The following is a 23,417-nucleotide window of genomic DNA, read 5'->3' on the forward strand; positions in this document are numbered from 1 at the left end:
CCCTTCAAATATTTAAACAGGGCGATCATATCACCTCTTAACCTTCTCTTTGCCAGGCTAAACACACCCAGTCTCTCCCCATAAGGCATGGTTTCCAGACCCTTCACCATTTTGGTTGACCTCCTCTGGATATGCTGAATCTTCTCAACATCCTTTTTCAATTGTAATGCCCAGAACTGGACACAGTATTCCAGGTGAGGCCTGACCAAAGCAGAATAGAGTGGCACTATTACTTCCCTTGATCTATACTTTTATTGAGGCAGCCTAAAATTGGCCTTTTAAGCTACTGATTGCACTGTTGATTCATGTTCAGCTTGTGCAATACCTGGACTCTTAGATCCCTTTCACACGTAGTTTCATTCAGCCAGGTGTCACCCATCCTATATCTATTCATGTTTTCTACTTAAATGCAGTACCTTACATTTCTCACTGGTGAAATTCATTTTGTTAAGTTTTGGCCCAACTTTCTAATCTATCAAGGTCATTTTGAATTTTGATTCTATCCTCTGGGCTGCAAATTTGATAAGCATGCCCCCTATTCCTTCATCCAAATCACTAATAAAGATGTTGATTAGCACTGGGCCCAGCACAGAACCTTGTGGCACCCACTGGTCACCTCTCTCCAGAATGAAGGAGTCATCTCTAAAATCATTCCTGGTATTGATGTCAGGGCTAACTGGTGGTAATTGCTGGGATCCTCTTTTTCCCCTCTTTGAAGATGGGGACGACATGTTGGTACCCGAAGGGACAGGGTTACAACCAAAACCTACTCCGCTTTGGAACATTCTGTGGCATGGGATACATTTGTGTGAGTCAGAGAAGTTGCAATTAAATATTTCATATCCTCTCCTATATGCCAGCAGGCTACTGATGGATACGAAAAAAATATCAAAACCCTACGTTGCAGACCTAGAAGACTTTCAATGTGATACCAGTGCTGTCAACAATTCATCTTTTTAGAGCTATTCAACACTAATCTATACTGAGGTGTGTGACTAGAACAAAACTTTTTGCAAAGGAGCTTGATGAACAAGGAATAACAAATACTACAAGGCTAATGCTGTGTCAGAAATATTTTGAATAAGATGATCTATCCATAGAAGTGCTGAGAAATATGATACACTTCTGAGAGCTGTTGGTGACAAAGAAAGTTATCTTGGGGGTATCTTGTCAGCAAGTTTTGAATGGAAAAGGAAAAGCAGCACCAAGACCCTGGTTCCAAAGAACAACGTAACCTTGCAGCCAGAAGAGAACAAATTTCTGATGAAGTCCCTTGTAGACTTCCCAGAGGATCAGCCTGTGACATGCCTCCTCACCTATCAAATGCTTACAGTCCAAAAGAAGTGTATTCAGAGTGCATAACATATGGATCAATATTTTAACTTCAGCAACTGTCTGCTTTCATTGGTGCCGCCCCCAATATCCTAGACAATCAGAAGAACATAAACAGACCCTGACTGAATCAAATCAAATGCTTTTCTCATTCTGGATCCTGCACTCCCAGGTGGTCAACCAGATCCCTATGGGAAGCCCACAAACAGGACGTGAGGGCAACAGTGTTTTCCTGATAAATATTCCCCAGGCAACTGGTATTCAGACATAGCATCTGAATCTTGAAGTAGCAGACAGCTATCCAATCACAGCTTCCAGGCAAATTGGTTAGTATCTGCCAATTTTTTCACCAAGACTTCATTAGAGACTGCCCTCTTATTTTACAACAGCCACTCTGTTCCCCAATCTCTCTCCTTTTTGGCTTACAATCCTTTTCAAATATTATTCCCTGTATGGCTCTTTATGGCTACATTACAGTGTGCCCCTGAAAAACACAGATTTGGATTCATTTGGACTCTTAACATATCTGTCCTCTTATATCCAGAGAAATGTCAGAATTACTTAAGACATTCAGATAAAACTAATTTTATTGTTGACTAATTACTGACATCAGCACGGCGTAGCAGTTTGAGCATTGGACTGTGACTCTGGAGACCAGAGTTCGAATCCCTACTTGACCATGGAAACCCAGTGGGTGACCTCAAGCAGGTAACAATCTCTCAGCCTGATAAGGAGGCAAAGGCAAACCCCCTCTGAATAAATCTTACCAGGAAAACCCCATGATAGGTCACTGTAAGTCAGAAACAAGTTGAAGGAACACCACCACCACCACCACAACAACAAATTATTTCTGAAGGCTCCCCCTACAAAACAAACAGAATTTAGAAAAATAAATTAGTTGTTCCCAAGACACCTGATGAATAGTATGGACACAAGCATTGGGACAGTCCACTGTGAAACAGTGTCAAACATTAATATAGTACACATCATTTAAAAACACTGTTGCTGTATCTTGGCAGTAGCAATCAATCCTGCCATCTACTCTCAGCTTCAGCCAAGAATGGTGCATCCAGTAGTACACAGAGAAGAAAGCAAAATTTTGAAAATGGTCTTACTTTATTTTTATTTTACACACAAAAACTGTATAAACATATAGTGCTGGAAGAACTGTCCTATAGAAAGAGGACAATTAATTGTTCATTTGAAATATAAACAAAACACAAAGAAAACAATGTTAAGGATTTTTATATCCTCAAAGGATTTTTTTATAAATACAAAAACAAATTCACAAATTATTTGAATGCTAAATAAATATCTATTTAATAAAGTAAGACTGAATCTTTCCAACTAGCACTGGCACAGTAATTTAAAGAATATAAAATCACACTCATTTGCGTAGTGTCAAAAACTTGTAGTCAAATGACTTTAGACTTTTAATTTGTCCATTATGATGGAGATGATTTTTTTCTAAATAGAACCTTCACAAAACATGTCACAGACCCTACAAAATCTAAAGAATATGACAATATTTCCTTGTGCTGAAAAAATATTCTGGAAGGCTTTTGGACATAAAAATTGGTCTTTAAAAATACAAAAGCTACTGTAAACCAGTACTGTTATTCAATACCTATCTATCAAAAGTATTAGACACTGAACAAAACTGTAGCAAAGATCATCTTTCCTACATTCTCCTGAGTGCATAATAAACTGAGAGCATAGTGCAGGCCACACCTCCAAGGTGTGGCAGATGTTATTGCTTTGTATAGCTGCATGATTTCAGTGTTTCATTTTCCATGAAAATGAAGTAGATTATTTAATGTCCTTTAGAAGGAAAAGGTTAGATTCGTGATTTCTTGGTTGCTGGAGAAGCATGGTCCGTGTAACCAGATGCAACTGGAAATCCAAGCTTTTGAGCCTGAATATGAAAAAATGCCTGGAGTCTTGTTCCAGCCTTTGCTTCACTTGTATTACGTGGATTATACTCAAAGCAATTTGAAAACATCAGCTCAACATCTTCAATGAATTCCGCTATAAAGAGAAATACAAATAGGCCTTTAGTGCATAAATATTACACATTGTCTATGAAAACAGTATCCAAAGTTACGGTTTCTATCAGTCTCTCCAACATTCCATCTAGAACTAAATTATGCTTAGTCACGTGAATGTCTACTGCTGGGAAATCCAGCCCTAATGTCCTCACAGGGAACTGAAGGTTTCTTGCAGTACATAAAATGTACATCCTTGCTTGGAAATATTCATTATTCTAAATCCACTGAGGTGCTATGTAAATTAAACTGTTATAAAAGTTATAAAGTTAAAAAAAATAAGATTAGTTGGGCAATTTTACTTACAGGCTAGTTTGTATTCACATTTGTTCACTTTTTCACGGATTATGTTTAAGGCAATTGGTCTTTTGATGATATCATAATAATCTGGCACCTGCATTTTTGTAAAGAAGCATAAAATATTAAGTGTGTCATTATTATAATCCAGTAATATTAAAAAAAAGTAGACTCTTACTACGTTTAAATCCAATTGCTAACCTCAGCTAGAACAGATCCATTGAATCAACTGCTGAATGTTAAAACATTTATGTAAATCCCATTTATTTAGTAGATCTAACTTTTGGTTTGTTACTTCAATCAATGGAGACTATGTGTATGAGAGACCTCCAAGGAGATTATCACATAAGATTAAAACGGATTCTTAACAGGATAAAAGCACTTTTGCCTGGTAGTTACTGCACAACATTGCCTCCCACTTGTTGCCGCTGTGCCTCCTAAGTGTAGTTAAAATTCATGGGAGGAACTGTTAACAAGCTCTCAAACGTGCTGCTGTGTCATTTGTTCTCAAGCACATAAAGTTCCTCCCATGGCAGTTCCGAGATTGGGGTCACATGGCATAGGGGGGTCTGATTCTCATCCTCTCCCCCTCCCCTTTGCTATTCCAAAGCAGGCTGACTCATTGCCTTTCCCGCCCCTTGCCCCCAATCCACCAGACCTCAGGATCTTTCCATCTCTCTTTCTCTCTCTCTCTGACAGGGCAATCTCCCTCTCCCTTTCCCAACATCTCTCTGCCAGGATCTCTTTTCCATCATCACCCTCTCTCTCTGCCAGGATGATCTGTTAAATAAATGAAAGACACAAAGGGCCAAAATAGAGGGCCTGGTAAATCCAGCCAGCTTAGGGGTGTGGTGTTTAGACACGCCATGCCCTCGAGTCGCTCGGAAGCTATGCTGGTGATTATATGCCTTCCAGCTTCCAGGTGATTTGGTGGCATGGCATTCAGACACCACTTGCATCAGAGCCAGTGAAAAGCTCTAGAGCAGTGGTTCCCAACCTTCCTAATGCCACAACCCTTTAATACAGTTCCTCATGTTGTGGTGACCCAAACCCATGAAATTATTTTCATTGCTACTTCATAACTGTAATTAAATAGGTGTTTTCCAATGGTCTTTGGCGACCCCCATGAAAGGGTCATTCGACCCCCAAAGGGGTCCCAACCCACAGGTTGGGAACTACTGCTCTAGAGGCAAAGGGGTGGCTTTTTCTACCCCTATTTGAGGTAGAAGCTGGCTGGATTGGGGCTGCGGTGTATGGATGCTGCAGCCCCAATCCAGCTGTCTCAGAGGTGGTGTCACGCTGCCTCTTCAGGGCATCTGTTTCACCCTAAAGTTAGCCTGCTTTAGAATAGCAAGGGGGAGGTGGAAGAGTGAGTGAGAAAGAGAATCAGGCTCCTCAAGTCATGTGATTGCAGCTATCCCAGAATTGAAATGAAGGAACTTATCATACCAGGCAGTTGCCAAAAGAGCACAGGGCTGTGAATAAAGAGGTGTGTGACAGGAAACTGATCCATCTATCGGGCTATTTTTCAAGTGTGAAATTCAGAATATGCTACAAATGTGTATGGTACTTTGCTGTTCCACCTGAACACTTTAAGAATGATAGTGAACTACCACTAAAACATGTAAGAAAGTAGACTGAAGTCTATGAAAGCTTCAAGGCTTCCACTTCAAGGTTTCACTTTCCATTGTCAATAATTTCAGAATCAGTTACTGACCATTCTCTTACAATTAATTAATACAATACAGTTGATTTTATAACTGTGCACATCATCTCCACAAATTCAAACCAATATCCTTTCTGGGCATATACAATGATGGGGCCTTTCTGACAGGAAGTATTGTAGTGTATTCATTTTGTATTAGAAAATTCTATGGTATTTGTAGATACATGTACAGCTACCTATCATTGATTGGTCAGAAGATCTTATGTTTTATGTAGCTATGAAAGTATATTTAACAGAATTCAGTATCAAGCAGATTTTTAAAATCTGCTAATCGTATCATCTCATGACATACTAGCACCTTTTAATGAAAACAAAAGTACTTCTTCCACTGATATTCCATAATTTGGTTTTACTACATTTTTTCTGCATCATTCAAAAGCAACTGAGGATTGAACAGCAAGAATTTTGGGGGACAAATACAATATTATATACCATTTGTTTCTCAAGTATGCAGACTGTGTCTCACAATAACAAATAAGATGCAAAAGCCTCATGTGAGCAACAGTCTTACCAGTTTCTTATATATCCCACTTAAAAGAGTTCTCTGGTAACAGTATAAACTAAAATATTCTTTTCTACAAGGATAAACATTTGCAATTCCTGTGACAACATTGCTCCTCTACTCACAGGATTTTATCTTAATCATTTAACCTAAGCCTAGTATTGGATGAAACTAGCATAATTACCTGGATTTTAGAAACTAACTTCATGAAAGGCCAGCTGTCATCATGACGTACTAGTTCCACAACAAGCTGTTCAAAAGCAGATAATTCATGTACTCCACCCTGGCGTCCTGAACTCCTCCTATTCAATGGCATTTGAGAAGGTTCTAGAGAAAAAGAGCCAAAAAACAAATTATTTTATCCATTTTGGAAGAAAGGCAGGATATTAAATAAGTTAATACCATATATACTCGTATATAAGTAAAAAAATAAATTTGACTAAAAAACAATCCCCAAAAACTTGGGGTCAATCTTTATATGAGTCAGTGCTAAAACAGAGATCCAGCAGAAAGGTAGACAAGAGACATAGGCGAGAAGTCCCTATGGGCATAGTGGAACATGGAAGCATTGCTCCCACTCCAATACCACTCCCTTGCCCAAACTAGAGAAAGAAAGGCAGCCCTTAAAGAAGAGGAAAATATTTGTTTGTTACATAATTGAGTTTTACTCTCCACTTATCCATGGATCATAGCAAGTCATAATTTTAGCTTTAAAACCTGCCCTTGACTTGTATATGAGCTTGACTTATACACGAGTTTATACAGTAATGACCATACACACACACACACACACACACACACACACAACTTCTTCAAGGATGTTTCACTACTTTTGTCTATTTCAGGTATTTACAGACCCTAGATTTTGTTTGTTTCAAAGTGAGAAGCTTCCTCCCAGGCACTTCAGTAAGCATGAGGAAAAGAGAACAATGACATCATCTCATATACAAAGTTCAACCAACCACCCTCATCCATTTACCCTAGATACCTTTTCTAAAGACTTTGTGTTACTCTGGAATTTTCTGTTTTCTAGCTTAACTGGGCTCCCACTCCAGACAGGTTTTAAAATGCATCAAGGTGGGGCCACAATGACCTATTTCATTAGACAGCCAAGATCTGAAATCCCAAAATGAACTGATTTGTTCTATAGCCAATACTATTATAATTAAAGGATTCAACATACCTGTAAGTTGTCGTTTCCTACCCCTCCTTTTGGGCTCTGAATCCAGCAAATGATTTTTTACTATAGGAACTTGAGGGCTTTTCTTTTCACTTGATACCACAGTGTCAACAATTCTGAAGCCAAGAGAATTCAAAGGACTGCTAGCAGGAGTATTATCTGCTGTTTTCCTTCCTCTGCGTTGCCTTCGTGGACTGGTTAACTCTATGAATGCATCTGCTTGTAGCAAACTGCGATTGTGACGAGTAGTACGGCTGTTAGGTCGTGATGATTTTGTTACAGATGGAGGAGCAGACTTTGTTTTTCTAATCACTTTCCCAGTAGCTTTGTAAGATCCAGTTGATTTAGGTGTATTCTGCTGACTCCTAGAACTGTATCTTCCAGTACTCTGTGGCTGGCTGCATTGCCTTGAAATGGTGGTAGTAAGTTTTGCAGTTCTTGTTCTTAAAGCAAGTTTTACCTGAGGTTTTCCTGATCTGGGTAAGCTGCAAATAGTTACACAAATATTAATGTGCTACAGCATCCTTTCTTGTCTGTAGCCTTAAAAGTGCATAATTCTATACTCAAATTCTATATAAATGAACAAAACCATATAAATGAACTCAACTAGCTCCCCCCCCCATGGGAGAATTGCACCACTAATTTCTTGCCCTGGCCCCCAAGTTGTGGGATGATTTGCCAGAAGAGAGCCGTCTTATTAACACCTTGGATGATTTCAAGAAGGCACTGAAGTCAGATCTCTTCTGGCGAGCCTACCCAACAAACCTGCTGTTAAATTCTCACCTCTGTTAGTATTGTATTTTTTTACGGAGAGTCGACCAACTGTATTTTAATGATAGTAATATATACATAATAATAATAATAATTTGTTTTATTTATATACCGCTATTCCAAAGATCATAGCGGTGAACAGCAAGTAAGCTAATTAGCAAGTAAGCTAATTTGCCCCCAACAGTCTGAGTACTCATTTTAGCGACCTCGGAAGGATGCAAGCCTGAGTCGAGCTTGGGCCCTTTTGCTGGTCTTGAACTCGCAACCTTGTGGTTTTGAGTGAATGGCTGCAGTACAGGCATTTAACCACTGCGCCACCAGGGCACATGTTTTTATTGTTGAAATTTGCTGACTGCTGTAATGCCACCTTGATCCGCAGGGAGAGGCGGGAAATAGAAATAAATTTTATTATTATTATTAATGTCTTTATTTTTTAAATATACACATTACTCTTTCATATAACCATCTTAGGGTAGCCATAAAAATTAAAATAGATGTAAACAGCAGCTAAAGCTGTCACAGTATATAAAGGCCTGAGAAAAAAGAAAAGTCTCTGGCTAGTACTAAAAAGATAGTGAAGTAGGCACCAGACAAGCCTCTCAGAGGAAATCATTTCATAAATAAAATTATCTAAAACTAAAAAGGCTCTCTACCTAATTGCCAAGTGTCACACTTTAACTAAAGAAGGTCCTTCATTAAGGTTTCAGGACATGGAAAATCCAATAAATGGGGAGTTTTTCATGAATTACCCTGGACCCAAGCTATACAGAGTTACCAAAATAAGTTCCTGTTACTTACAGACAGACAAATTACTAGTGCATACACTTAAAAATGGTGTATGGTTTCACATACTGGTCCCAGCCAAAAACTTGTAACTACATTTTGAATTAGATAATATTTCACTATATTCAATGTTGGCTGTAGTCTAAACTGATAATTACATCAGGGTCATCTTATCCAGGAGAAGTATCAGATGATATAGCAGCACTAGCTGGTGGGAGTTACTCTGAGACACTAACACTAATTTGGCCTTCAGTGAAAAATCTGGATTTAAGAGCACCACAAACTGCATGCATGTGATTCTTCAGGATAAATGAAATTTAGTGCAAGTTCCATCTCTGTACACTCTGCTACAAAGAAAATTATCAATCAAAAAAAGTATTAATAGCTGCAAATATTCCAGTTCATGAAGAAACTGACTTAAAGGAAGAACCTTCAAATACTGTGTAATTCACTATCTTCTAAAAATTCTATTACAAGTGAATTTTTAAAATCAAGAAAGACACAGAGTGAACAGCAACAGCAACAATTGAACAAGTTATACCTCCCTGGATAAATTAATCATTTATCAACATGTTACTGGCAACAACTTTCTTCAGCACATGTTTGTTCTTTACTGGGTGGCCGAAGACATGTATGCAAACTTATTAAGACAGTACAATGATTTTATAACGATAAATCTACAAGTTCTAGAATGCCAATTTGTTTTTGAAAACTGAAAATATGAGACTGCACTCAAGGAGGTGCAAAGATGGGATAAGAGAATCAGAAAGAATGGCACCCACTGACATCAGTGGTGATATTGAACTTTGTGCTCAGTTTATTTAAAATGTTGACTAAGCCCATTTTACCTTTGGTCATCCTCATCTTGAGAATCAGAATCATCACCATCATCTTCATCTTCATCATCATCCTCTTCGCTTATTCCCTCATAACTAGCTTCATCTATGTCATCTTCAGTTTGTTCTTCTGCCTCTTCATCACTTTCCACAGAAGGTCTTTGACGGGATGAAAGGCGCCTAGAACGTTGCTTTGGTCGACATTCTGGACAAAGCCAATCTCCATCTGGAACAGCCTAACAAAGAGCTAGCATGAATTAGCAAAACCCCACCACCGCTTAAGATCACAAGTATTATTTTTCAAATTAAAATGCATGGTTACCTTAAGTTTGGGTCTTATACAGTATATATGATAGCCTCGATCACAGCCATCACACAACACCATGCTTTCAGCATCTCCTTTCTTTCTGCACATTTTGCAACGAGCATTTAAAATGGATTTAGACCAGATTATACTTCGTTCCAGTGTAGAGAGGTGAAGAAAGACTTGAGACAGGCTAGCAGAAGCAAGCAACGATTCCTTCCAGCGGTCCAATACTGTTTTGTGGGAACGGCCACTATCACTGGCATCTTAGCAACGGACAAAACAAAAAAAGCAGTTATGCTTTGTCGGGGGGAAATCAAATTGGCTTTTACAAAGATAATTTCTGCTTCAGTATGAGTTTAATTTTTCTGAGTATCAAGACATATGATTTGGTAGAACACCTGGACCTCCAAAAAGCTTTTGATAAGAAATCTAAACATAGTCATGGAATAAGAGGACTGGTCTGCTTAGGAATCAAAAACTAATCAAACAGGTGAAGGCAAAGAGCAGCAATAGAAGAATATGAAAGTAGAACTACTAGTATTGCAGAACCTTTCTATTACTCTGCTATGTGATTACATTTGGAATATCTGTATAGTTTTGATTACATCATCTTAAAAAAGTGAAAAAGTGAGAGGTGAAATAGGGCGGAACAGGACCAGTAAGGTCAAGGTTGGAGCATGTAACCTATGAGGGAAAGCTAATGAGTTTTTATTTCAAGCAAACTGAGCACAGAATCACCTAATGAAATCAATGGGCAATATGTGTTAAGACAGACAAAGGCCAAAAATGCATGGATCAAATAAATCAGCTTCCCAGAAACTGAGGGCATGGCGTTTATATGATGCAAACCCCCAAAGCAGCTGGAAGCCACTCTGAAGCTGTGCTAAAGGAGTAAATGCTGGACCTTTAAGGAGACCTGGCTCCTGGAAGTGCTGACTTGGGACCATGGTGGTGACCTGCTTTAGAAGCAGGGCATGCAGTTGCTGCAGTCCTAGTGTGGTATTGCTGGAGACTGTTCCTACGGGGACATTTGCTTTGCCCCTAAGAGAAGATCTTTATATGATGAAAAATATATTAAGAGAATTTGTTGCCATAAATTATACATCTAAAGCAGTGGCCATTGCCAAACGTGCATTTATCCATTCCAAATGTACACACCAAACTGTATCTGTAACAAAGCAGTGTATTCTCATCTCATCTCCTAAGCAGGACTTGCAGAGTGCCATATCTACTTCCAGCAACCCATTTCACTCCCATGCAGCTCTCCTCAACTTTCCATTTTTCTTCTTGATGCCTTAGGGTTTTGGTTTTTTTTTAAAAAACAAACAAACAAACATTTCTTGTATTTCTCCAAATGTCCCTTCTTTTTGTTTCACAAGAATTCATTAACAGAAAAAATGGTTATTAAATCAACCATTACAAAGTCATAAAAATATATAGAAGCCATTTATAAATATGTCAGTTCTTATTGCTCACAAGCAGATGGCCACAATAAAGTGGTACACTGTGTTCATATATAGAATAATGTAAATAATTTACCATCTTTCTGACCAGACTGATCTTCTTCTCTCTTCTTCCTTTTGTCTCCTTTTTGGTCTCTCTTATTTTCTTCTGCATCGCCTAGTGATAAATGCACATAGTTATTTCTTGCCTGGTTTGGGAATATAATTCATGAGCATGCTCACTCCATCTCCTGAAAAGTACATTTTATTGACATTGTAGCTGTAAAACAGAATTTACAATAACATGGGGGGAAATCCTGATATGAAACCAGTTAGCACACACATTAAGAAGAACTTTCTGATGGTAAGAGCTGTTTGGAAGTAGAACACGCTGCCTGAGAGAGTGGTAGAGTCTCCTTCTTTGGAGGTTTTTAAACAGAGGCTGGATGATCATCTGTTCGGGATGCTCTGATTGTATATTCTTGCATGGGTGGCTCTTGCGGTCTCTTCCAACTGTGAGTGTGGCGATTTTTGTTGTGGGACCTTCCCTTATGTGGGGGATCCATTCTGGACCCCCCCATAAGGGAAAAACGCATAATAGGGCTCATGCGCACAGCGCGTGACTCATTATTTCTTCCGGGGCGCACCAGGGGTTTTTTTGAAGCAGCTTCCAGCATATGCTGAAAGCCACGTAAGGCGCACCTGCGTATAACATGGACGCACTGTACTATCATAATAGTAAATGAAAACATTTAATTCTTAGTTGTAACAAACAGTTCTATTGTCCTGATTGTGAACCTTTTCTTTATGTAGCAAATGGAAACATTAGTTACAGAATCAGTTGTTGCAGTTTTCAAGTTATGTTAAGAGGCAATCTGTCTTTCATGCAAGGGACAGTAATTTTGGTTCACTTGTTACAGTTTCTGAGAGCTACATTAAGTGGAGAAATGATCTCCTTTTCATGAAATATATTTAATGTTTGTTTAGTTATTTCTGCAAAATATGCAAGAGACAGAAGGAAGTTCATAGGAATATGAATCATGTTGTTGAGAACACAGTACTCAGCTAAATATAAGATACATCTAAATGAATATTTGGGATTTTGCCAGGGTTCTATTATTATTATTATTATGGCAATTCCATCACATAAAACATTTTTGCCACCATAGTACAGTTTATTTATTGTGACCCACACTCCTCATATAACTGTAAGACAGTGGTAGCATGATACAGACTGCAACAGGTGCTTTCTCTTTTGAAAGTAGTAGTGATGTCTTAGGTTTACGTGCACATACCTAGAGCTTGGAAGATGTGTTACTAATAATGTTACCTGGAACACAGTACCTTTTGCAGTAACAAGGGGAAACAAACAGTATTTTTATACTGACAATGATATGGGGGAGCAGAATAGAATCGTAGAGCAACATTGATCTATAACTGACTTGGAGATTTCTAAGAACTACACTGCTTTTCCAGTTACAAATACCTCCCTTTTTGTCCTAAATATTTGAGAGGATGGTTGTGGCATAAATATAGAGGTTGTTGGATAATATGGACTATTTCGAGCCATTTGTGTCTGGCTTCAGTACTCTATTCAGTCTTAGTCAGATGGATAATGACTTTCATCATAAGAAGAACCAAAGGACTATGGCTCTGTTGCTCTTCCTTGATGTCTCAGTGGTATACCACTGACCAAGGTATCTTCCTGGATAGGCTCTGTGAGGAACTGTAGGGTGCACTGTCCTACCTGAAGGATTGGCTCCAGAGAGTGGCATTGTGGGATTGTATTACAGTGGCAATTCAGTGCTGTGAGGTGTGACAATTCTGCCCTTAATGTTTTTCAACATCTGCAGGTAATCACTGGAGGTAGTCATCTGAGTTTGGTGTTGGGTATAATCATTACACAAATGGAACTCAACTATATTTCTCTGTTACACTCAGATAAGATGAGGCCATATACAACCTAAACTGGTGTCTGGAGATAGTGGTGGGCCGGAATAAGGGCGAAATAAACTAATGGTGAATCCTGGAAAGATAGGTGTCCTGAGGACAATTAGTTCCTGGTCCAGGATTCCAAAATTTACCTATCCTGGGTGGAGTGCATTTCTCCTATGGGGACAGGTGCATGGTCAGCATGAGCTCTTCAATCCACACCTGTACAAGAGGTATATGTAACCTCAATAACAAAGCACACTGCTGGCACTTTTGCTGTGTACAGCAGATACAAGCATTCCTGGACAAAGGTACCTTGGTTACAGTGACCCATGATTTGATAATCTGAAGGTTGGACGCTCAAGGTATTACTTTGGGTTTACAAGGCCTTATCTGAGAGACTTATATTCTGGGGTGGGGGTACGATGAAAGGCCGATCAGCTTACTGTACTACAGTCTACTGAATTTCATTTGGTTGTGATGCAGAGAGCTTTCTCTGCAGTAGCATTCACCAAGGGTAATGCTCTTTTCCTTTGTCTTCAGGTCAACTTCAATTTACGTGACATTATGAATGACAGAGCTCCAAGAGCCCCAGTCATCAACTGCCCTGTTCAATTCTTGAAAACTCATGGTTTGCAGCTTCCGACTTTTGTTTCATTTCTGTGTGTGTCAGCAACTTATAGATTTTCAGTTTCAATCCAGCTGCTTCATTAGACACAATGCTTCTTGTACTTGACCTCTGCTCTTCCCCAGTAGCTGGCTTGTTTATGTTGTTGTTTAAGATATTTCTATATTCCCTCTCAGCCCATATTGTCTCCCAAGGCAATGAACAAATGAAAAAATATTTTAAACAATACAAAAACAAAAATATTTTAAAAAACAGATTTAAAATACACTTTACAAACTTTTAAAACAATCTAAATTTAAACAATCCTAAAATACAGTTTTTAAAGTTAAAGAGCAATTTCAAACATAGACAGCATTTGTGTCATATAGCCTGAAAAACCCACAAAAATCTATTAAAAACATTATTTTGGTGGAAGCTGGAAGATCAAAAGAGACTGAGCCAACCTAACTTTCTTGGATAGGGAGTTCTACAGTCGGGCTGCTGCTACAGAGAAAGACCCATTCCATGTACATAGCAACCTAACTTTACAAGGTACTGAGATATGCAACAGTCTCCCCATGTGGCTGAGTGCCTTCCAATTAAAATCAGGCAAGCACCCAGTTTTGAATGTTTCTGCAGATTTCTAATCCCTGGTTATTAATTAATGGTTTGGTATTTTTAAACACCATTTTATTGTGAACTATGTTGGGATTTCTAAAATGAAAAGTAGTACACAATATTGGAAACACATTACAATTTCCCAAAACATTATTTTTAGGCTCCGAGGGAGGTTAGATCTCTTTTAAAGGACTTTTAAAATGTTTAAAGTGTTTCTTCCTCAAAGCAGCACTAAGATGAATACTGACAAATTTTAAAACAATAAAGGAATTACTAATGTTAACACTAATGCTAATGCTACCAGGTTGAGATAAGGTTTCCAAGCTCTGTACTGCTTCCATCCTTATCACTTGACTACCTCAACACTTGAAAGCTGACTACAGTTTGCAAATCTTCTATGTTCTCACACACAGTAAAGCAACAAAGTCAATCTAGGGTTTAGGCACTGTTACAAGACTAATACAATCTCCTTGACTCTTTCTCCTTGACTCATTTTTCCCCACCTCAACTCAGGCTAGAGTAGAAGTTCTGGAAGGCAGCTCCAGAACAAGCACTGCCAATTTTTAGATTTCTTGATGTAACAAGCTGTTTAATACAGTAACTAAACAATCTTTGGATCTAGTTTATCCTTTATAAATCAGACTCAGTTGAGCGAGCAGAGGGCTCTAGAGAACTTACCAAGTGGGGCTTTGAGGAATTTGCGTTCAATGCCTTGCTGTATTTTCAGCAGTGTCAATGCCAAATAATGGACTGCATTATTCACAGGCTGTGGAGTGCTTGTATTAGTTGAAACAGTGCTTCGAGGTTCAGGTTTTAATCCAATCAATCTAAAATAAAATTGAAATACATCCATTTTTAAAAAGCACAAATAATACTTAGAATGCTGGGGACAGGCAGTACAAGAATTCAGAAATTCTCAATTTATGAGGAAGTATATACACAAATCATATTTAAGAAGCTTGTGCAACAACACATAAATCTATATAAGCAATTTTATATGTACACACACAGACACAGACACCTTTACGATGGAGTGTACGTTAGCTCTGTGTTCTGAGAACAATGTACTAGCAACTTCTTCATAAGACTGCACAAATTAAATTAAATTAAAGTTCCTGTTTGTTTCAAATGTTGCTTTTGCAGATCCTGTTGTCAGTGTAATGAGGAAAGTTTGAAAAAGAATATTAGGTGTAATACTACCTAATGTTCCAACAGCCCTAACAAACAGGGCCATTTCACACACGATTCATTTCTATATTAGTATATTAATTTCATACAATTTCATATATTAATTTCAATAATTTCTATGTGTGTAATAGTATATAAACAGCACAGATACATTTGGCACACAAGTAAGACCCAGAAACAAGTTTCCCATTTTGAGTGTGTGTGGCACAAAAGACTTGTGTATTTAATTTGGTTTAATATATGAAGGGCCCAGTAGTTAAGCCATTTGTGCCACTTACATAAAAATTAATTCACACTTGGTATCATTTCAAGAAATGGAATTCAGGAGAGGAATAATCAGAACTGGATTTTAACTTTTGTTATTTTAGATTTGTTTTAATTTTTCATATGTTAAATAAAAAAGGAAAACAATCCATCAGTCTGTAATATCCCTATTGTTCCCCCCCCCCAATTAATTTTTATCCAGATTCTCTCCACCTGGCCCTCTATTACTATATTCCAGTCATGAAACTTATCCATCCGATTTCAGTGATGGCTATTATATCATATTTCTTTTTTGTGCTAGTAGTTCAAGTTCATCTTGTTTATTCCCCATGCTCTGTGCATTCATGTAGAGACATCTAAGACCATGGGTCCTCCCTGCTAGCTGCCTAAAGTTCTTCCCCTCTCACTGTTGGGTCCTTGCCCTATTTGCCTTATTCCTCTATAACAGTCAAACAGATAACAGTCAAAATAGTTTGACTATTATCTCCAGCCCTTGATGAACTCCTGTCTTCCAAAATATTTTCTCCATTACCCTAATAACTCAGTTTAAAGCCCTTCTGATATTTTTTTTGAGACTACTTGCAAATACATTTCTGTCAAGTGGTGTGAGGTGCAACCCAGCCCTTGCCAGAAGTCCCCCCTCCTGAAACCACAGCTCATGATCCAAGAATATAATTCATTCTTGGTGGTATCATTTGCAAAGCCATCTGCTCTTTTCCTCTTCCTTCCTGAACCATGCCCTTCAACTGGGAGAAAAGATGACACTCTGTGCATCCAGCTCTTTCAGCTTCCTACTCAGAGCCTCATAATCCCGTATGATATTCTGAAGGCTGTGCTTTGCAATATAATTGGTTCGCACATGGACCAAAAGGAAGGTATAGTGGACGTAGGTTTGACAAGTCTTACCAGCATCACTGTCACATGACAGACTTTTGTCTCAGGGAGACAACATACTTCCTGTGACATCTTGTCAGGCCTACAAACCACTGATTCTGTACCCCTCAGCAAAGCGTCCTCCACCACCATCACACGCCTCTTAGCAGCAACTATCCCCTGTGGTGGTATTCCCAAGGTCCCCTGCACTTTCTCTAACGACTGGCCCTGCTGCTCTTCCTCATCATCCCCGATAGGCTAGAGAGCTTCAAATTGAATCTGTAGCTGCAAGCTCACATAATGATCCCTGGTTTTCCTACTTCTACTTGCCATATTCCTCTAACTGTCTACCTCTTGTGTATGAGAACTAACCTCCTCCTCAGAAACTTCCTTTGTGTGTTCTCCATCCAGGACTGTCCATTCCACTCTATACAGGAAAACCGCTTGCTCCTTAATATACTGAAGTGTACATACCTGGGCCTTCAGCTGCTTGACCTTGTCTTCCAATGGGTACCAACTTGCACTTGGTGCACGTGAAGTTACCATAGGCATGATCACAATCATACCACAACTGTTGCAAGTGACTGCAGCAGCTCCCTCACTGTCAATATTCAGAAGTCTCAAGAAGGCACCAAAACAGGACTCTGGGCTTCCCCCTCAAAGACTCCCCCATTAAAAACTCATGTAAAACTCCCCTGTTGGCTTTACCTGTTCACCAAATTCTGTCACCAAGCTCAAGAGACTGGGGCTATAACCATATAGAGAGCTACTGACTTCTAGCTCCTTCCCCAGGCAAGTCTCTGACTCCTTTCACCTGAGCAAAAGCTCAGGCCTGGGTCCACACCCAATATAGCAACAGAGTGATAATGAGCACAGAATCAGGTGGTAAAGTACACTAGAACAATAGACACTACTGCACACACAAGCAAGCCTCCACTAGGCCAAAACAAAACAAATAGCCTTACCCCTGCTGACCCTCAACCTTGGCTGAACAAACTTGCCCAAAAGATTCTTGGGAACTGGAGAGTTAGCTACATACTTTTTTTTGTACCCTCCACTGGAGTTCCCATGGAAGAGAAACTATGGTGGTGGACATTCCCACTACTGCATGGGAATAAGTGCCTTCTTCTCTGTGGGCAAAGGGCATTCTACTATATCTCTTATAGGCCTGGGACACCTTCCAAGGGGCCACAGGACTGCAGCTTTTGTTAATTGGTTAATAAATCATTTTATTCTTTGCTGAATTTAAGGAGAACTAGTGGAGAAATGCAAATCAGCTAGTCTTGAAAATTCTCTTACCTGTCTTTTATCAAAACTTTTTCTTGATCATCTATTTCCATCTCTTCAGCATCTTCAGTCTCAGATTTTATTATACCATTTTCTTTTATTTCCCCATTTAGCAGCTCATATTGCCCATTTTCCAAGGCTGTTCTCCAAGTATGCCTGTCTGTTACCTACAAACAAATGATATGCATTACTAAGTGGCCTGGCATACAGAAGAATCCAAAGACAATTTATGCCTGGGGATTTCAGCAGCATTGTAAGCAACATTCCCCATAAATGCAAGAGTTTAAAAATACCTTAACAGAGCCCAAAGTTCCTTGGAAGATTCTGTCCTCAATATCCAAAAGAAAGTCTCTGAGCCTTAATTCAAGCTGCTTTTCTGCAGATGTTAGAATGACTTCACAAGTATTCTGCATTCTTCCCCGTCCAGCATGTATCTTAGCCTCATTCTGAGGTTTCTCTGTAACAAGAACCAATACTCAAAGTAACAGTTCATAGTTAAAATGACCAAATGCTACAGCTTCTTCAGTCTCGGATTTAAAAAGACAACGCCTTAATGAATCATCTATGATGTGTATTAAGATGTATACTAATCTCCGTATTCCTAGCTTCCCTAATAAAGACAGCTAGCTATCACCATGACCAAATTTCCATTTTCCTCATGAATTAACACTTTTGATATCAGCCCCCAAAGCTAGAGAGATATGTTAAAACAGAAGTGTATCAAATTGGATTTTTGTTCATTTTGAATCAACTGGTAACTCATCCATTATTACAGCAGTATTCATAAACTGTGTTTTTCAAATTTTCTGATAACACTTGTTTTACAGGAGAAAAAGGTAATCTAAACTAGGACCACTACAAAACAATTGAATAATATCAAAAAAGTAAAGATAAAGGTATTCCCTGTTGAAAAGGTTGTCAAGTTGTGTCTGACTGTAGGGGGTAGTACTCATTTTTGTTACTAAGCCGAAGAGACAGCGTTGTCAGAGACTACTCAGTGATCATCCAGCATGATTCCACAGAATGCTGTTTACCTTCCCACCAGAGTACCTATTTATCTACTTGCATTTGCATACTTTTGAACTGCTAGGTTGACAGAAGCTGGGACTAGTGATGGGAGCTCACCCCATCATGTGGCACCCAGGCCTCGAACTGTCAACCTGCCAATCTTGCAATCAACAGAGTCAGCGTCTTAACCACTTGAGCCACTGCATCAAATATCGAAAGACTTGAGGAAATAAAACCAAGCTAAGATAAGGTTTTTTTCTTTTTCAGTAACTAAACCAGAAAAGTCTGCAGTTCACCTCCCCTTAGCACAATAATTTCAATGAGTCACTGCCCAAACTTTTTTGTAGGATGACTGGAGAGCACATTTAAGATTATGTACTCATTCAAGGCCAGAGTATCTTTTATATCCATTTTCAAACAGGGAATAAAACAAAGTTACAGCAAAATAAAAATACTTATGAAGTGGCCACTTGAACAGGAAAACCAGTGATGTTTATTACACTTATGTCTGTACATATATACTTCAGCTGTTTAACAGACTGTACAGTATGCCTTCAGAGCTTCTCTTTTGCCATAAAAAAAAAGAAAATTATTAATTGCTTGCTTACAAAAATAATTTGGCCAGTACTATTTAATGTCCATTTTCTGTGAGCCTACACCAAGGTATAAATATACCAAACATTAAACAAAAAGCCTAATAACAAGTGGCAACTCAATATACTTCCAGACTGAAATTAAGTTATTGTTTTTTTGATATATACTGTATCAGACAGGAGACCCTGTGAGCCAAAATTTTAAAATATAATTTAGGAACACAGAATCTGACCACTGGTCAATCTAGCTTATTATTGTCTTCTACACTGACTGGTAGTAGCTCTTCATCGTTTCAGATGGAATCTATTTCAACTCTTCCTGGAGATGCTGAGGACTGAACCTTGAAACTTTTTACATTCAAAAATCACTGAGTTCATATTGCCATGGTTTCTTATACATTATGGGTAAAACCTATTTTTACTGCAGATACAATGACATGGGAAGAATTACAGTAGGGCAGTATACAAAGGTGTCTTCCCCTCCTCAACCTATTTCTTACAGGGAAGCATGAACACACTAAAATGGACCTGTAGAGGCAACTGGAATGAATGGCTTCTTTTGTGGCTTCTTTTGTATTCTTATGCTGGAGTTATCATCTGTGAGCAAACAGATCCCCTGTTCCTCTAACTACTCATTTAATCTATCTTCATATACATGTTGGTGCAGCAGTGCTCAACAGAGCCGCAATGAAATTTTGTGCATGTGCATGTGACACTGCACTAGACTTTCAGTGCATCCTGCTCTCTTTTTTACATTCAAGCAGTTATAAACATCATAGTAAAATAACTACAGTCGGACCTCCACAGCTTGAAAATATTGGTGGGGGGGGATTCAAAATGCAAACCTGGATTTTGCCTTTTTATATAACAGACACCATTTTACTACACCCACTGTATATATTGAAACCTGAGCATCCATAAGGGTTCCTGGAAGCAAAAACCCAAGTGGATACCAAGGGCCCACTGTATTTGATTGACTAACTATATTGCATTCTATTAAATTTGCAACTGATCTTGGGTATATGCTAAAATTAGGTAAAGCGACAATCCTGATACTTTGCTTAGTTTTATTCTGCAAAAATCAGTTTATAAAGTTGCTTTATTTAGATCATTTAAGAAACCCTGATAGAAGTTCTTCAGTGGCCTGGCAATATAAAACAGTAAGTAATTTATATTTGCAAGGTATTCCCCATGTTTAGTTGTTAGAACAGGTTGAGAAATCAATTCTAGTATCAGGAGTGTCTGAAACCATGTCTCCCTTCAACACAAATTTAAGACAGGAAGGACAAATATACAGCAGAAAAATCTATATCTGTGACAGTCAGCAGTAAGTGAAATCCTAGAGTATTTACCTAAAATATGGAATTTTTCAACTGGAAAATTCTTCAGTTGTTCATATATTCTGGTCTTTTCCTGCAAAAGAACTTCCTTTAAGGCACTTTCCCTGTATCCTCGGGAATTGAGAGACACAAGAAGCTGATCCAGTTGTTCCTGAGAACTGTAAAACCACCACCGGTTTGGTTTATGTATCGGCTGTGACACCTGTACCCTGATACTACCATTCAAATCCTGGTGGCCATTAGAGGTAGATTCAGTCTTTAAAGATTCTGCAGTTTTAGTGGCTATCTGAGATTTCTCTGCAATATGATCCTGTACATTATCTCGAAATGAAGATGGTCGGGGCAACAGCATGTCTTCTGTTAATCCGGAATAGTCTTCTTCGACAAATAATCCTGGAACAGATGGGAAAAGCCAATAGCGTCGGTAGAGTCGATCACGGCCCAAAGGAGAGATATTTGTACAGGCTGTGGCTTTCTGGATCTTCTCTGTAAGTTCTCTTTCTTTAGTTAGCTGCTCCTGTTTTAAAGCTTCCTCCTCCTCTGGAGTAAGTGGCTCACATTTTTCACTTGTAGTTTCTACTTGGCTTGCATGATCTTTAAAGCCATTTTGTCCTCTTCTTCCTAAATTAGGAAGCCAAAAAAAATGTTAACCATACATTGTACAAAGAGCTCAGAGGTCATTTATCTGAATACAGGGAAACATTTGTCCAGCTTTAAAATATACAAGCCCATGCAAATAGTAAAATGTCTAATTAATGTCTTATACATTTCTATGCCTGCTCTCCATCAGGCTATGAACAGCTCTGAAGTTACAGATCTAGCTTGTGGATTTTCACACAATTTTTAAATGTGAAATATATGAAACATATTGAGGCTGAAGCAAGCTTGTTATCTGCTGCTCCAGAGAATAGGACCCAGAGCAATGGATGCAAGCTAGATGAAAAGAGAGTCCATCTCAACATTAAGAAGAACTTCCTGACAGTAAGAGCTCTTCAACAGTGGAACACACTCCTTCGGAGAGTGGTGGAGTCTCCTTCTTTGGAGGTTTTTAAGCAAAGGCTGGATGGTCATCTGTTGTGGGTACTTTGATTGTGAGTTTCTGAATGGCATGGGGTTGAACTTGATGGCCCTCATGGTCACTTCCAACTCTGTGTTTCTATGATTCTACATCATAAACCACAAGCAAGTGGAGAATGATAGAGAATAACATAACATATACAATATCTATCATCAAAATAACAGTATTGACTCTACTACAAGTTACTACTAATTAAGTAATTTAAAGAACGTATCTATCCAAGAACACACGTTTTGTTCTTCGGATACAAACACCAAGAATCCAAAGAAGTTTCATTTTTACAGCTGAAAATAATAGTGATCAAGGCATCCTTAAGTATCAAACTAGATCAGAGGAATCAACCCATCTAAACTGATTCAAACGTTTACCAACCAGATGAAAAAGTAGTTCTGAAATGTCAACTCTTTTGCCTTTCATTAAAAACCCTAGAAACAAGCACATCAGTATCAGTACTTAGCAGCGAACATAGATTAAAAATGAATTTACCTCTTTTCTTTTTGTTTAGTACTATATAATCCTCATAATCTGTTATAGCCTCTAGGTCTTGCTCTTTCGTTTCAACCTCTTTGCTCTCTGTACTTGTATCAAGCTCTTCCTGTTCTTCCTCCCTATAAAGCACAAAACAAAAATAAACATAGAACAAGCTAAAAATATATGTAAAATGGCAGAGACAACACATTTTTAGTTTTTCTGGTGCAACAGGGACCAGCACCATATTTGTGTCCACTTGCAACACAAGTTTGGGAACCATCAGATGATGTTTTGCACTAGTCCACAAACCACTTTCAGTATCATTCCTTTAGGGCAGTGGTCCCCAAACTGCTCTTTAAGGGATTTTGGACTTCAGCTGCCAGAATCCCAAACTACTGGCTAACATGGCTGAAGCTTCTGGGAGCTGAAGTTCAAAATCTCTTAAAGGGCACATTTTGGGGACCACTGTTTTAGGGCATATACTGTAAATCTGTATTATGCCTATCTGTGTACAAATATTCAGAGAAATTCCCTCCCTTGAAAACTCAGTCACACAACAATATACCAGTAATTCCAAAATATAGCAAATTTTGCAATATATACACCTTTCCTCTCCTGTAATTATTTAATTGTACCCTCAATTTTGAAGCTGGAATAACCATGAATTACAGGATTCATTATTATTACTGCAATTACAGTCTTAAGTATCTAACTAAATCAATGGAATAATTAATCTGTTTAAACTAATTCACTTTTAATAACCAGACAAAAAAAGAAAGTTGTGTTGAAATTTCAACTTTCTTCTTGGCTTACCTTAAACACTAAAAACAAGTACACCAGTATCAAAACTTAGCAATGGGCACAAATTAAAATGAACTTCCTTCCTCTTTTTATTTTTGCTAGTAACTACAGGAGATCAGAAGTGCATTTCTCTGAA

At 38.5% G+C, this 23,417-nt stretch overlaps 1 protein-coding gene across 3 annotated transcripts in view; it reads right to left on the bottom strand.

The window, feature by feature from the left end:
- Positions 1-2,456: 2,456 nt before the first annotated feature.
- BAZ1A (bromodomain adjacent to zinc finger domain 1A) overlaps positions 2,457-23,417 on the bottom strand; it is a 64,153-nt gene continuing 43,192 nt past the window's right edge. For 2 of the 3 annotated variants that reach the window (XM_089522100.1, XM_089522099.1), the window contains 12 exons: positions 22,496-22,617; positions 20,944-21,552; positions 18,284-18,447; positions 18,003-18,157; positions 15,057-15,205; positions 11,319-11,399; positions 9,795-10,042; positions 9,485-9,708; positions 7,086-7,567; positions 6,087-6,229; positions 3,684-3,771; positions 2,457-3,360 (listed from right to left, as the gene is read on the bottom strand). In XM_089522100.1, the coding sequence (XP_089378226.1) occupies positions 3,170-3,360; positions 3,684-3,771; positions 6,087-6,229; positions 7,086-7,567; positions 9,485-9,708; positions 9,795-10,042; positions 11,319-11,399; positions 15,057-15,205; positions 18,003-18,157; positions 18,284-18,447; positions 20,944-21,552; positions 22,496-22,617 (2,656 nt within the window). In that variant the 3' untranslated portion in view covers positions 2,457-3,169. Of the gene's footprint in view, positions 3,361-3,683; positions 3,772-6,086; positions 6,230-6,759; positions 6,804-7,085; positions 7,568-9,484; positions 9,709-9,794; positions 10,043-11,318; positions 11,400-15,056; positions 15,206-18,002; positions 18,158-18,283; positions 18,448-20,943; positions 21,553-22,495; positions 22,618-23,417 lie in introns of those variants that run through there. The other variant, XM_089522101.1, reaches the window with a different exon arrangement.

This window comes from Sceloporus occidentalis, unplaced genomic scaffold, assembly GCF_023333645.1.
Source record: "Sceloporus occidentalis isolate IW3139 unplaced genomic scaffold, rSceOcc1.0.p SCAF_4, whole genome shotgun sequence".
NCBI classification, from domain to species: Eukaryota; Metazoa; Chordata; class Lepidosauria; order Squamata; family Phrynosomatidae; genus Sceloporus; species Sceloporus occidentalis.